The sequence below is a fragment of the Diabrotica undecimpunctata genome, chromosome 8 (assembly GCF_040954645.1).
Source record: "Diabrotica undecimpunctata isolate CICGRU chromosome 8, icDiaUnde3, whole genome shotgun sequence".
In the NCBI taxonomy this organism is placed as follows: Eukaryota; Metazoa; Arthropoda; class Insecta; order Coleoptera; family Chrysomelidae; genus Diabrotica; species Diabrotica undecimpunctata.
Genome location: NC_092810.1, coordinates 108,455,118 through 108,470,816, shown reverse-complemented (window position 1 = coordinate 108,470,816; position 15,699 = coordinate 108,455,118). Strand labels below are relative to the sequence as shown.

The following is a 15,699-nucleotide window of genomic DNA, read 5'->3' as shown; positions in this document are numbered from 1 at the left end:
TTACATAAAACTACTCTAAAAGAAATATTATATATATATATATATATATATATATATATATATATATATATATATATATATATATATATTTGTTTTACCTATTTGAAATGGACTCACAAAAGCTACACATTCATGATTTACATTCAGTTTAGTTTATAATAATAATATAAAATACAGTATTTAACAAAAATCAATTTATGTTTTGACTTACCCAGTACTAGATTAAAGAGTACCTATTATAGTCCATTTCCATCATATTGATAGCACATTATGTATGCAAATCCCTAAACTGTTGATACGGGTGACTCAATGAAAAATAGATATTTGTCAACAAGTTTACAGAAGTATATAGGAAAACAATTTTAAATTGAGTATGACCACCAGGTATAAAGGTTGAAGCAGAATAGAATACAATAGTTTTGAGGGTTACTAATCCCTAAATAAAGTTGCCAGTGTCGGAGCGATGGAGATTAACAGGTACTAATGAATTTGCAAGAAATGTAAGATGTTTATTTTATTGGTTATATATAAAATCATTTGTGGCCGTAACACGGGCCAATTTGTAAAAAAATGAATATTATTTTAATCAAATTCCATTTCATATTCACTGCTTTCTTCAGAATCTAAGGAATCTTCAACTCCAATGTTAATTATTACTGGTTCCGGCATTGCATCAGTCATATTATCCAAATTCCACATTTTATTTTCTTCCTTGTGAGCATGACTAACAGCATTTTTCCAATTTTCTGGAGTTACTTTTGATAAGGAATGTTCTAATAATTGTTGTAAGTCTTCTAATTTAAAAGTTTTGTTGTTGCGTCCGACTTCACCCTTTACTTGAGACCATATATTTTTTATCGAATTCAGATCACAGTGGTATGGGGGTAAACGTAAAATAATTACTTCACGGTTTAATGCCATTTCATCAATTATATATTTTTTATAAGCTGCTTTATATTGCCTTAGAATAGGTAATAATTCCTTTTTTGTCGAATTCTCCTTGTACTCAATTGCGTGTTTATCCAACCATTCGATTATCTCTCCTTTTTTCCATGCCGTTGTTGGCAATTTTTCTGCTAGTCTTGAATGGTAACTAGCATTATCCATGACTATGACAGAATTTTTTGGAATTAAATCCAAAATTTGCTCAAAATATTCTTCAAAAACGTCAGCAGTCATTTCCTCGTGGTAATCTTTGGTTGATTTTGAGGCAAAACTTAATAATCCACCATTGACAAAACCGTATTCGTTTCCAATATGGGTTATTATGAGTATGCGTCCTTTTCCAACGGGAATATTGTTTATTCCAGTAGATACACCTTCGATGAATGCCTGACGGGAACTTTTCACATTTGTATCAACCCATAGATATGGTACAGTATAACCTTCATTTAGCCAAGTCTCGTCCAAATAAAAAAAATTTTTCCCTTCTCCAACTCGTCTCCAACATACAATGTAATCTTTTTCAATTAAAACTGATTTTCTTCTATTCTTTTGCCAACGAAATCCCATCTCTCTTAATAGTCCCCATAATTTCTTGTTGCTTATGATTGGTAACTCTTCGTTTTCTCTAATTAATGTTTGGATTTTGTCCAATGTTGGAAATTCTTTGTTAAACAAAAAAATGAGTGGACGCTGCGTCTTATCATGTTTTTATGTATTTCTTCAGTTCCTCCTTTTCTTTCTTTTAGGAGTCTATAAATTGTTGCTTCTCCAACCCCTGTCATATTTGAACACATGTTAACGATTTCACGAACATTACTTAAAGGGCGTTGATGTACAAGTGCATCGTGTACATTTTAATACTATATTTTTCTCTCTTAGACTGAAGGCACCTTTAAAACTACACTTAACCGGGATAAAACCTATTGTCGACGTCATTTTTAAATGCAAATAACAAAATATCGACACCAAAAACGTAGGTAGGTAAGACATGAACAATGTACCTACATCTACAAACTAAATGGAAGATGCATACAATTTCTAATTTATATTATTGGCATAAGCTGTAATGTGGCATAAATACTACTTAAACTATCATTAGTGAAGCCTTATCAGTAATTCCAGATAATCGTTCAAAGAAGGTATTCTTTTTGTGTCAGGCGATAACTTGTATAGAAAACAATAATCACCTTTAAATTACTGTTTACATTAATTTATTTCGTGAAACATTGAATTATCTCGTTAATCATCCGTGTTTAATTAACAATAATCGTGTGGCATATATACTGACGTTTTTTACGCACAAAAAATGTATAGTGAGATTAGTGGACACTTATTTTACAGAAGATTTTTTAAAAGATAATGAATTGTTGACGGCATCTTAAAATATTAATTTTTTTATTTATTTCAAAACAAGTATAGGGTGACGCCTATAGTTTTTTATCAATATGATGGAAAAGGACTATAGGAAAATCAATTATTTTTATGAGTTTGGCAATTATTTAAAAAGTATGGCTACAACAGGTCGTTGCTTTTATACCCCTTTTTAATTATACAGGGCGTTGAAGAATATTGGGACCCATTTGTGACAATGGCGGTACAACCATGAGATATACCAATATTATAAAGAACCCCCTATAGCAAATTATACAGAATTACAAAGATTGCGCTGGGCAGGTCACCTTGTAAGAATCTTATTTTTCTTGAGAGTGTCGTCTTTCTACGGAGGTTGGCAATCATAATGGCTATTGTTATTTTTGAACTTGTTGCTCTAAACAAATCTTCTAAGAATGGATAATAACAAAACACCTAGTAGAACGCTTTTTGGAACTATGGTTGGACGTCGGCCAGTAGGAAGACCAAGGAAGAGATGGATAGATGAAGTGAAAATCAATGCTAAAGAGATATTGAGGGTAGATAACTGGAGAAGAGCAGCCGAGGAAAGAGATTCTTGGAGGGGAATGCTGGGGGAGGCCAGGATCTGATTTCGCCTTCTCATTCGCCAAGACACTATTAAATATGATTTATTGCCTTGGGCGAGCATGATTGTCACTTTACAGGTCCAAACTGTCCAGTCTCAATATATTTAAATTGTAGTGTGCTGGTTTATATATTTGGTCATATTATAAGTTATTATATGTTGTGTTTTTGTAACGTTATTGTTGAGTTATTTACTGGTCGTGTTATGTTTTATAAGTTTTATGGTGTGTAGTAAACTTTTAGTGTCCAAAAACAAAGTATTTATTTATCAAAAGTAAAAATAGCTTGTGGTAATCACTTGGGTAAAGGTAAGAGAAATCAAATTATAATTTATTGATGTTTCGAAAAGTTTTATTTCTTTTCTGGACTCGAAGGAAAAATATCAAGCACTGACACAGCAGACGAACTCCTTGAGATTGATGTAACCCTCATTTAGACGTCAAAATGAAGGAAACCATCATAAATGTATTTAATGTATTTAAAACGGAAATACAGGAGAACCCTACAAAGTCGAATAATATTGTTTCTCCATAATTTTAAATGTGCATTTTCACTTTATTGTTACTTTCTATCTGTTGTAGGCGTATGTAGCCGTAGTGTACGAAATGTGGCAGAAGAATATAAAAATACGGGAACTTTGTCTACGCCAAAACTATTTGAGCATCGTAAAACATTATTAACTGGCTTGATGAATTTGACAGAGAAGCTATAAGAAGAATAATTCACGAATTCCTTTTTCGAAATGAAATACCCACAATAGATAAAGCGCTGAGGATTGTTAACGAAGATCCAGTTTTGCCTAATTTCAAAAGAACTACGTGTTTTAAATTATTGAAAAAAATAAATTTTAAATTTCAACGTCGTCAGCGAAACATCATTTTGATGGACAGGGGTAAAATTGTCTTGTGGAGACGAGCCTGATCAAAACAAAATCCTATAGAAATGAAAAACGCAAAATTTATTACTATACAAGTCTTAGCTAAACGCTGGTCATACCAAATCCAAAGTATGGTTCAACAATTCGGTAGCATCTTTACCAAGCGATTTTAGATGGACTTTTTACGGGGTTAAAAAGTCCTGCAGGTAAATGTTATACGTGCTTTTTCACTTTAAGTAAATTTTAAAATAACCAAATTTTCAGGAACAGGAAAGAGACTAATAATTTGCTACATTGACAGTGGCAAGATGGACTTGTTCCAGAAGCGCTGTGGATGTTCGAATAAAAAAAAGTGGGTACTATCCTGAAGACATGGACGAAAAATCTTTTGAAAATGGGTTCACTAATAGACTGCCCCCATTAGAAGAAAACTCCATAATCGTACTGGACAACGCGCCTTATCATTCCAGAAAAAATTCCAACTACTGCTTCTAAAGCATATTGATGAGATGGCAAAAAGCCTAAACCAAACAGTTTAAGGCTGCCTCCATACTATTGTGAGTTAATTTCTATTGAACTCATCTGGACAGATGTGAAAAATTATACAACAGCCAAAAACAATACTTTTAAAATTGCAGACATGAAAAATATTTTTTATGATGCAATTAATAATGTTACTTCAACTACATGGCATAAATGTGTGCAACACGTTGAACAAACAGTCCAGTCCAAAATGTGGTAGTTAGTCAACATAATAGAGAACCATATTTTGTTGTTGGTGTGTTAGTTGTTTAAATAATCGGTCTCCGGGATAAACAAATTGATTAATTCATAAACGATTTAATCGAACGAGTTATAAATTATTATTAACATTTATAAATTACTGAAATTATCACGGTAAATTCTTTATGTAATTTGGAACTCTCAATAGTAAAAAACCTTTTATGATCTACTTGAAACTTTTATTTGAACCATTTTTCTCTAAAATGTTTAAGAAACGTTTTATAGGCAAAACTATTTTTTTCCACTTTTTACAATTGTTTAATAAAAAATAAAGCAAAATTAGCTGTACCTATTGACATAATTGTCATGCCCTGTCCCTCATAGAACTGACAAATACTCCACATATAAGGTATCTTTCCCTTTCGATAAAATTGACGAAGTCTACAGTCCTAATAGTTGGCCCAAAGGAGCTGCCGTTACGAGATTTAACTTCAACAGAAATTTTCAGCACAAAAAGAAGACGGAGGAAGAAACCTAGAAGCTTCTACAAACTTTTATAACGCTTTTATCAAAATAAACTTATTCGAAAAGGTACGGTAAGCATGTTTCATGTTAATTTGCAGTGTAGTTCAAATAAAGTCGATATGATAAATGCTTTTCTTGCGGATAAAAAATTATATGACGTCATATGTTTTTCGGAGCACTGGCAATGTGAAGAAAATTTAAAATTAATTAACACCTCCGGCTCTTCATTAGCTAATTTCTTTTGTAGGGTAAAAAAGAAACAAGGCGGAGTTGCAATTTACGTAATAAAAGAAAATCTTATGTATTCTTCTCTTAATCTAAATGAATATAATGTAGAGCAAGGTTCTAGGTTTTGTGCAATTTATGTACCTTCAATAAAAACCAATATTTTAACTGTATACAGATCGGGTAAGTGTGACTTTGACTTATTTTTGGCGAATTTTGAAAATGTCATAACATCCTTGCTTAGTAAAGCAGACAAACTTATCATACTTGGTGATTTTAATATAAATTTTAAACTTGAATCTGACCCTTTTTTGATATTCAAAATCTATTAACATCTTTTGGTCTAAAAACAACTATAAACGATTATACTATAATAGAATCACATCCCAGTCCAGTAGTTGCATCGACAACATTATAACAAATTTTTCTGAAACTATCTACAGAGTGGGCGTATTTGCACCTTATTTTTATGACCATCGAGCTCAATTTTTATTTATTGACTCTGAGCATAAAGTTGTTGACAACATTTCAACGGTTTATTACTTCTTCTGGTTTACAGAAGCTTAAACGTGCGCTAGCTAGTACAAATATGGACTTTTTCTACGATATTAATAATGATCCTGATTTTTTAACAGACTTTCTTACCGAAACTTATAACAATTTAATATTAAAGCATTTTCCACTAAAAAAAGTACGACAAATGGCTGAAAAAACACCTGTGCAATGGTTTAATAATGTTAAGGTCTTACAGATCCAATCTTTCTCTTATTAAACACATTGCAGATGCCACTAAGGATCCCGATTTGTTCAAAGTATATAAACAACAAAAAGTTGAATATAATCGGCAATTAAAAATTGCTAAAAAGTCAGCTTACTGTAATTTTATTACTAATTCCAATAATAAACCTAGAGACTGCTGGAAAATAGTAAATTTCGAAAGAAACTACACAAGGTCCAGTTCGGTACAACCTGATCTACCTCCAGACGAAATGAATCAATTTTTTACTACAATTGCAGAGAATATAATTACATCTCTTCCCAATATTAACGTCGATGTCCTCGTCAATTATAGAAATTATCCTTCTCCGAGCAAGTCATTTTTTTTTCTGGAAGAAGAGGTCTCTCAAATAATAAAGTCTCTTAGAAATTCTAATTGTAGGGACGTTCACGAAATTAATAGCAAAATTTTAAAAGAAACTTACCAAATAAGTAGTTTTAACACCTTTCACTCATCTTATTAATTTAATTCTATCAACTGGAGTATTTCCAGAAGTACTAAAATACTCAAAAGTACTATCAATCTACAAAAAAGGTGATTCCTCAAAAACTGACAATTACAGACCCATAAGCATTGGTCGAAAGCTTTTGATTGCGTTTCACACGACATTTTGCTTCACAAATTAAATTACTTTCGAATCAGAGGTATCCCTCTTAAGCTTATAACTTCTTATCTATGTGGCAGACACCAGGCGGTAGTTTCTAAAGGTCATCTCTCCGATTTTCTATCCGTAAAACATGGAGTCCCGCAAGTTTCGGTCTTAGGACATCTTTTGTTTATTATTTATGTTAACGATCTGCCTAAATTCATATCTCCGTACAAAACCATACAATTCGCACATGATACGACATACGTTATATCAGGAAAAAATAATGATGATTTAAAAATGTCTCATGAGGAAGTTTCTACTAAATCTAGCTCATGGTTTGCTGCAAACAAACTAAAACTTAACTCTGATAAAACGCAAAATTTGGTTATATCCGCAAGTAATTTACACAATGATCTAGTTAACAAAAAGACTGTTAAACTATTGGGAATAACCATAGATAATCGACTAAACTGGTCGGCTCATATCTCACAACTTAAGAAAAAGCTATCAAGTTCATTATTTGTTAATCGCCAACTAGCAAGGGCTAAAAAAACGTTATTAATAAATTTCTACAGACTCGTGGAAAAGCTGATTTTCACTGTCGGACGGAAAAATCGGCGAATACATTTTGTCGGACAATGTAAAAATAGTATTTTTCACGTTATTTTTGAACGATACAGAGAAAATCACCTTGTTATTACTAAATTTTTTGACGGTGTTTTTTTTTGCATGTTTAGCTTGGTGGACTCCCTTATGGAACCAAAATTTTTGTCGGACAAGATTTTTTTCAGATATTTCACGAAGTCGACTTTTGTATTCATTAAACAACAATACGTTATTAATAAATTTGATACATCACTTCAAAATGACCACTTTTGGATAAGCTGGAGAGAAAAAGCACCCGGTACAGAAAGTATCTCAAGAGATATTTGGGGGTTGAGGTCGTATGAAGCTATCCTGAAAATTGTAGCCTGTTATGTATGAGTGATACTTACAGTATGTCGCCTGGCACCTAGACTATTAGACTATATCTAAATATTCTGAATAAAACATTAAAAACAAAAAAGTTTTTATTATTTTATTGAGAAGGCAAGTTTATTTATGTAGCTAATTATTTTGTAATGTACATTTAATTTTTCGTTTATAATAAGTTTATGGGTCTTTTCTTTAGACCACAGTATTTCTTTCTATGTATTAGTATTATTAATTAGTTTTATTTTTTATATAAATTAAAGTAATAATAATAATAATAATAATAATAATATCGTATATAACAAACGAAAATCCGACAATATGCTTTTTGAGAATGCCGAGAAGGCGTTCTATCGGAAACTCAATTCTACTGCAGAAAGTGCCAATAAATCGTACCCAAGCCAAGAAGAAATCCATGAGTTTTGAGGAAATCAACTTTCCACACCAGCTGCTCTTAACACCAATGCTGGATGGATTGAAGATACGACGCACAACTGCCAACACTACGTTACTGCTCCCTATGAACCCTTTACTACTGAAGAAGTTTCAAATATTATCAAAGAGCTTCATAACTGGAAATCTCCTGGACCAGACGGCACTCAAAACTTCTGGCTTAAGAAGTTTTGGAGTATTCATGAGTGCTTATCAGCATTAATTAATTACAGTATTTCTAATCCGCAGGAAATACCATCTTTTCTAACCCAGGGAACAACTTATTTAATACCAAAAGATCAAAATAACATCCAAGATCCAACCAAATATCGCCCAATTACTTGTCTTCCAACTCTGTATAAATTGCTCACATCCTGTGTAGCCCGGCGTATCTACCAACACTGTGCTCTAAACAATATCATAGAGCCCCAACAGAAAGGGTGCGCTAAGGGTTCCATGGGCTGCAAAGAACAACTTATCATCGACTCTGTCATTTCTAACCAAGCATATAGCAAAAAAAGGAATCTCTTTACTGCTTTCATCGACTACAAGAAAGCGTTTGATTCAGTGCCGCATGAATGGCTTGTAGATATATTAAAAATATATAAAGTCGATGATAACATAGTGACTTTTTTAAAACATATAATGTCAGATTGGAAGACAAAAATTCACCTCCAAATACCTGGTGAAAACAATATCGAAACTGAAAATATTGCAATCAACCGGGGCCTATTTCAAGGAGACTCGTTGAGCCCACTGTGGTTTTGTCTAGCGATGAACCCCCTATCCCAGCTACTGAACTCAACTGACACAGGTTTTAGCATCAAAAATAACACTACTGTTGTGGCAAAGCTTAATCATCTATTGTATATGGATGATTTAAAACTATTGGCTTCTACTCGATGCCACCTGTATCAGATGCTGAAAACAGTGGAAAATTTCTCTAATGACCTTAGTATACACTTCGGCCTTGATAAGTGCCGTGTCTTAAATATAATTAAAGGAAAGGTTCAGCCCGGTGGATTTGATATGCAAAACGGCCAGAACATCGAGGCCATGGGTGAAAATGATATGTATAAATACCTCGGAATAAAGCAAGCGCGGAAGATTGACCATAAGCAAATGAAAACTGAGTTTATACGAAGGGTAAAACAGCTGCTTCGTTCACACCTTAATAGTAAAAATTTGTTTAAGGAACTAAACACCTATGCATGTTCCGTGCTTAGCTACTCGTTTGGTATTGTTAAGTGGACAAAAACGGATACAAAAAATCTTCAGCGAAAAGTACGACCACACCTCACAAAGGCACAAAAACACCATCCTCGAAGTGCAATAGAAAGAACGACATTACCGCGGTATTTAGGAGGACGAGGACTTATGGATATAAGTGAGCAACTAGAAAAACACATTACTAATTTAAGAACTTATTTTCAGGTGCAGGCTGAGACATCTACTCTACAATGCGCGATTTGTGCAGTAGATGATACAACACCGATCAAACTGAGGGAACCAGAAATGCGCATAAACCATCTTACTAAGGACGAAAAAATGCGCACCTGGATGGGTAAACCTCTTCACGGGCGACATCCTAATGAGGTCAGTCAAGACCACGTCGACAATAAAGCGTCGAACTATTGGCTGACATCAGGAAAGTTGTTCCCTGAAACAGAAGGTTCATTACTCGCCATTCAGGATCAGGTTATACCAACAAAAAATTACCTGAAATATATCGTCAAAGACCCTCAGGTCCAAAATGACAAATGCCGATATGGATGTCAAGCTCAAGAAACCATCCAACACATTACCGGGGGTTGCCAGGCATTTGCTGCAACTGAATATAAGGAACGGCACGACTCAATAGGAAAGATCCTTCATCAAGAGATAGCCATCAAACTGGGACTTCTCCAAACAAACCATCTCCCATATTATCAATACGTTCCTGAAAGTATACTTGAGAATGATAACTACAAGCTATACTGGGACCGCACTGTGCTCACAGACCAAACAGTGGCACATAATAGACCAGATCTCATACTAGTTAATAAACTAAAGAGACAAACAACACTAATTGATGTGGCGATACCCAACAACAATAATCTTCGTATTAAATAAAACGAAAAGATCGCCAAATACAGGGATCTGGAAATTCAAATACGAAGACAGTGGAGAATGGAAAGTACCCAGACAATACCTATTATTCTCTCTACTACTGGAGTTATTCCGAAGAACCTCCTAGAAAACATAAGAAAGCTAGGTCTGAATGAACATCTCTACAAGACCATGCAGAAAGCTGTACTTCTCTCAACATCCAGATGTGTACGAAAATTTTTGGGAGATACTCCAGCATACCAAGTCACCTAGGGCTCGATAACACGGAAAGAGTCCCACCAGAGCTCAATCCTTTTGATACCAAATCTGGGATATCGTATATAATTTTTGCCATGGAGATCATTTCGGATGGTTACGGCGCCAATTGTATTGTTCACCCTGATCCAGGTAACTAGTGTCGATGCACACTAGCCCAGGTGGTCCGATGGCTTTACGTGCCCTTCGAAGCACGGTGACGTCTCGAAACAATTTTACAATAAAAATGGCGTTGGTGACAAGGATCGAACTGGTTTAGAATAGAATGCGAGTATCTTGGCCGCTGAGCTACAGTCGCCACATAATTTAAAGTAATCCTGCTTTATTAATATGCGATCGTCATTTATTTTCGATTCTATATTAATCTATTTTAATATGCTTTATTTATTATGACATGTAAAGTGCCGTTCTGTACCCTTATGTGGCTTTTTTTATGATTTGGTTTAGAACTGGCCCTGGTTTAAATTATCTGCCTATTCCATTTATATTCTTTTATAGAATTCTTGTATGTAATTTAGTAAGCAGTCTGCTTTTTGTGTTTTCATTTGTTCGTTTGTACCGTCTTTTGATGTATATTATTTGAATACCAGGAACTACTGGCTTATTGAAAACCTTAGTGTTTGACTAAGTTGCAGATAGTTTATCCATTATGCTCAATCAAAACACAATTAATTCAGAAACAATACCTTTTATTCAAAATTCAATAAATAACCTTTTTACATACAAAAACATAGCTTTTGTAAAATTAGTCTACCATTCATAAGCAGTTCCTAGGCCGGTAAATGTAGTGTGGGCTACAACACTGGCAGGAGAGTAACCAATGGCGGCTTTAGTTACAACAGGTCCAGCTGAGACTGTAAGGGGAGCAGCAACTGGGGCAATTGTTTTTGTCAAAAACGGTGCAGAATAAGACTGAAATACTGGAGCGTGAACAGCTTTAGCAATAATTGGATTGTGGGAAGCATAGGCTACGTGAGCTGGAGCGGTATAAGTAAGATGTTCTGGAGCGGCTACAGCTACAGGTGCAACAGCTTTAGCAATGATGGGCTGGGCGTGTTGAATATATGATGAGCTTACAGAGGGAGCAGCTGAGTAAGCAATAGTTGGAGCTAACGCTTTGGCGACTGGTGCAGCGGCATATGCAGCTACGGGAGCATGGGCTGCAACACCTAAAAGAAATAGTAAAGTATTACACAAAATAGTCAATCTAAGTTCACGTAGTACCAAACACAATAGGTAAAGAAAAACATTATTACCAAAAGACAAAGCATCATTGGTGATTCTGGTATCATATTTTCTTACGCTGGAGAAAGCACTGTCGATGGCTTTGGAGTAGTGGGAGATAGATTGAGCTCCTCCAAGAGATCGTTCAACGCTTTGATGACTAGATCCATATGCTGGAGCATGGATCGCTACTGGCGCAGCCGCATATGCTGATAGCACAGGTTTAGCAATTTCCAAGGGAGCTGAGTGGATGTATGCAGAACTAACTGCAGGTGCAGCAGAATAAGTTGCTACGGCTGGTGCGCCCAGTAGGCCTGCATTGGTGTAGGCTAAGAAGGAAGCGAAAATAACTATCTGAAAAATATAATAAAGCTTCAGTAATACTCCTACAAGTGTCGAGAGCTATAAAGATGTGTTTTTAATGCAAAAATATAGGTCCTACAAAACGCAAAGTTATTGTAAACAAAACATTGTTTTTTAACTCAAAATTTCCCTGTAAGTATTTTTAATGCTAAAAATTTGTGATTTTTATATACTTGTTTAATGTACTAATTTTATATGTATAAACTTAAGACAAAAACATATATGAACTATAAATCAAGCGTAAAAGAAATACTTAGTGTACAAATAATCTGAATCAAATGTGAAAAAAATTGAAACAAATAATAAAACCGTTCAAAAGTTAGAAATAAAGAAAGGAACACGTAATTTGGTTATATAAATGAGTTCGTACACGAGAGAGTTAATTCAGTAAGCGAGTTTTTATATTATCTACGAAAAACAATATACTTCATATTGCAAAGAAACTGAAATAACGCCAGAAGAAATTAAAAAACACGCCAACGTTTTGAAAAATGGAGAGGTCCCAAGACCTCCCATGACCATCATCCAGCCTTCTGCGTCCAAAGTTGAATATAGGCATCCTCTAATTTTTTCCAGTTCTTTCGGTCTTGAGCTTCCTGCTGGCAACTCTCAGCGATTCTTTTGAGGTCGTCTGTCCATCGTGTAGGTGTTTTACCTCTGCTTCTTCTGTCAGCTCGTGGTCTCGACACTGTATTTTTTTTGCTCCACCGCCCATCATTCATTATGGCCACATGGCCCGCCCAGTTCCACTTCAGCCATGCTATGCGCTCTATGACATCTATGGCGCCTGTCCTTCTTACTTTTTCGTTTCTAACTCTGTCTCTGAGAGTCAGTCCAAGGTAGAGAGCGTTCCATTTGTCTTTGGGCTACTCTTAGATTGGTTGCTGTAGCCTAGATTAAGGAAAGTGTTTAGGCGCCTTAAGTCATAACTGGAAGCAAATGTTGGTCGAACGTCTTCTTTTTCAAAAAACTGCTAAAGTTCAACAGTTTGGTTGTCCCTAGCAATTTGGATTTGAGTGAGAGATATAAAATCTCAAAAGAAAAAAATTAAAACTGTTAATAAGAATGGCAGACCTACTATAAGAAACTCCTACAGGAATGAAAGTTGCTTTTCGTAGAAATCGTAGGATGAACACAAAGAATAAATCCTCAGAAACAAGAAGTACAAACAGAGTTTGTAAGGAACCTAAACAAATTAAAAAGAGATCAAGATAAAAAAACGCTCGGGTTTAGAATATCTCACTTTTAACGTATATCCTAAGTTTGGCACAAAAATATTTGGCTCTAATATTAACAAAAACAAAATAATATCAAGTTGTCGTTGAAAACAAAAGTTTGCTTACTTTGTTTACTGTCAGTTGATATTCATTTATTTTGAAGTTTTCGATTTAAGATGTCGTTTACATTAGATATAAGAAACAGTATCTACCAGTTGGTTGGGGGGTAACCAAAGCTGAAATATGTCGAATATTTCAGAATAAAAATATTTCACGCAGAACCATTTATAGAACTAGCGGAGTGCGAGTAGGACATATCATGTTTGAATATCCCAACAAGTGGAACACCACATACATTTATCGCTCAGAGGTCAGAGAGATTGGTGAGAAGAGCAAAAAACCAGGTTGAAATGTCAACCAGAAGACTGGCTCGTTAATACAAATCTTCCAAGTGTACGATATCGTTGAAATTGAGCAGGAATTGGTCTTAAATATCGAAAGTGAATGTAAGTTCCCCAAATATTCTCAAGTGCAACTCCTTCGTGTACCAAGATGCTGTCAACTGAGGCGGATACACTTTGCCAACAAAAAAATTATTATTTTAGATAACGAAAAGTATTTTACTTTGAGTAATTCTAAAATGAAGGGAAACGAGGATTTTATACGAACAACATAGAAGAATGTTTTGACAATGATACAAACATAAAATGTTTTTCTGGTGCGCAATTTTTAACAATGGTATATCTTGACCTTTTGTGGAATGAGTGAGGGGTAACGCTTTGAATATTAAGAATTATATTGATAACTGGCTTTCCAAATTGCTTTAGTTTGTAGCAAGGTATAAAAATTTGTGAACAACGCTTGTACCATCTAAGGTACGCTGATGACATCGCATTGATAACCGATAAAAAAGAAGAATTATTTGAAATGATGAAAGAACTGGTCGTAGAAGCTGGAAAGATAGGCCTTAATATGAATTACAGCAAGACCAAAATCATAACAAATACAGATAAAGACATCACAATGAGGATCGGACAAGATGAAATAGAACAAGGTCAGGATTATATATATTATATCTGGGTCAAACTATAAAACTTAACAAATAAAACCAAACAGCAGAGATAAAAAGACGAGTTAGACTGGCATGGGCGGTATTTGGCAAACTAAGCTATATTCTTAAAAACAAAAGATATCCACAGCATCTTAAGACCAAAGTATACAATCAATGCGTACTCCCTGTTCTCACTTATGGTTCTCAAACGCGGACATTTACAAAAGCAAACATGGACAAAATCATAAAAACGCAAAGAGCAATGGAAAGACAAATGTTGCACATAAGACTAATGAATAAAAAGAGTAACAAGTGGATAAGAGAGAAAACAAAAGTGAGGGATGTTAGACAAGAAGTTTGCTAAATCGAAATGGAGATTTGCCGGACACAATATAAGACAATAAGATGACCGATGGAACAAAATTCTTATAAGTTGGAGACTTAGGCACAATCACAACAAGAATAGAAAAAAAAATAGAAACGCCTCAACTAGAATAAAAATACATGAACAAACAGAATCTGTTAAGCTAAGGCGTAAAGTTAGGGAAATACGCAATATCTAAAAAATTATTTAATAAATCTGTAATGTTATTTCTGTGTCACGAGCGTATATACTCGTAGATACCTGGTTTAGATTAGAGCGACGATACTAAGAAATACGCACAAACAAAATAGATACCAACAGCACTGGATAGAGACCAGTGACTCAATAAGTAGATAGATTGTAATACTTTAATTGTAGTTCTCAGAGAATTTGTTAATACTTAAAATATACGTAATAAGATATGTCAAGAGACAAACAAATAGGTATCTGAAAGTAAATAAATCATAAAAACGAAGAAAAGAGCTGTAAATTATTCAACAATGTAAGGATAGAGTCAATCACCATAAATAACTTATAAATAAGGACTTTTTAACAGTGAGCCTAAAATTTTATGATTGTTTCATGTTTTATTACATTTTATAGAGACGACTAAAAAAGAATAATTAGCAAAACATTAAAAGACAAATAAAAAGGTATATTTGTATTTGAATATTTTATAATTTTTATAACTACTTTTATAAATATAAATAAGCAATGTTAAATTCACTTACTTTGAATGCCATTGTTTAATATATGGAACAAGAAATGATTAACTGATGCATATTGGATGAACAGATCGACTTTTATAGTCATCCGAATTGCATAATTTTGACCCAGGTCCTACCAATTGTTCTCATCTGGTTTTTAAGAGTTGGAAAGTACTTCCACAACAAGTTATTTCTCGGTAACGTTAAATAATTCTGATTAGGGTAGTAGTCTCGCTTTGAAGTGTATTATAAAATAGGTTAGTAAATAAAAATAATAGTAATAAAGAAGAGAATAATACATTTTAAAAAAGCTGTGCCTCCAATACAGACTAGAGAAATTAGAAAAATAGCCTTTTTCGTGACATT

General features: G+C 34.1%; 1 protein-coding gene across 1 annotated transcript; it reads right to left on the bottom strand.

Annotated features, from left to right (window-relative positions):
* Positions 1-11,075: 11,075 nt before the first annotated feature.
* On the bottom strand, positions 11,076-15,462 carry LOC140448521 (pupal cuticle protein G1A-like). The gene is made up of 3 exons (XM_072541605.1): positions 15,358-15,462; positions 11,664-11,985; positions 11,076-11,576 (listed from the first exon to the last, which is right to left on the bottom strand). The coding sequence occupies exons 1-3, from the start codon at positions 15,367-15,369 to the stop codon at positions 11,158-11,160; spliced, it is 753 nt and encodes a 250-aa protein (XP_072397706.1). The 5' UTR covers positions 15,370-15,462; the 3' UTR covers positions 11,076-11,157.
* Positions 15,463-15,699: the final 237 nt, after the last annotated feature.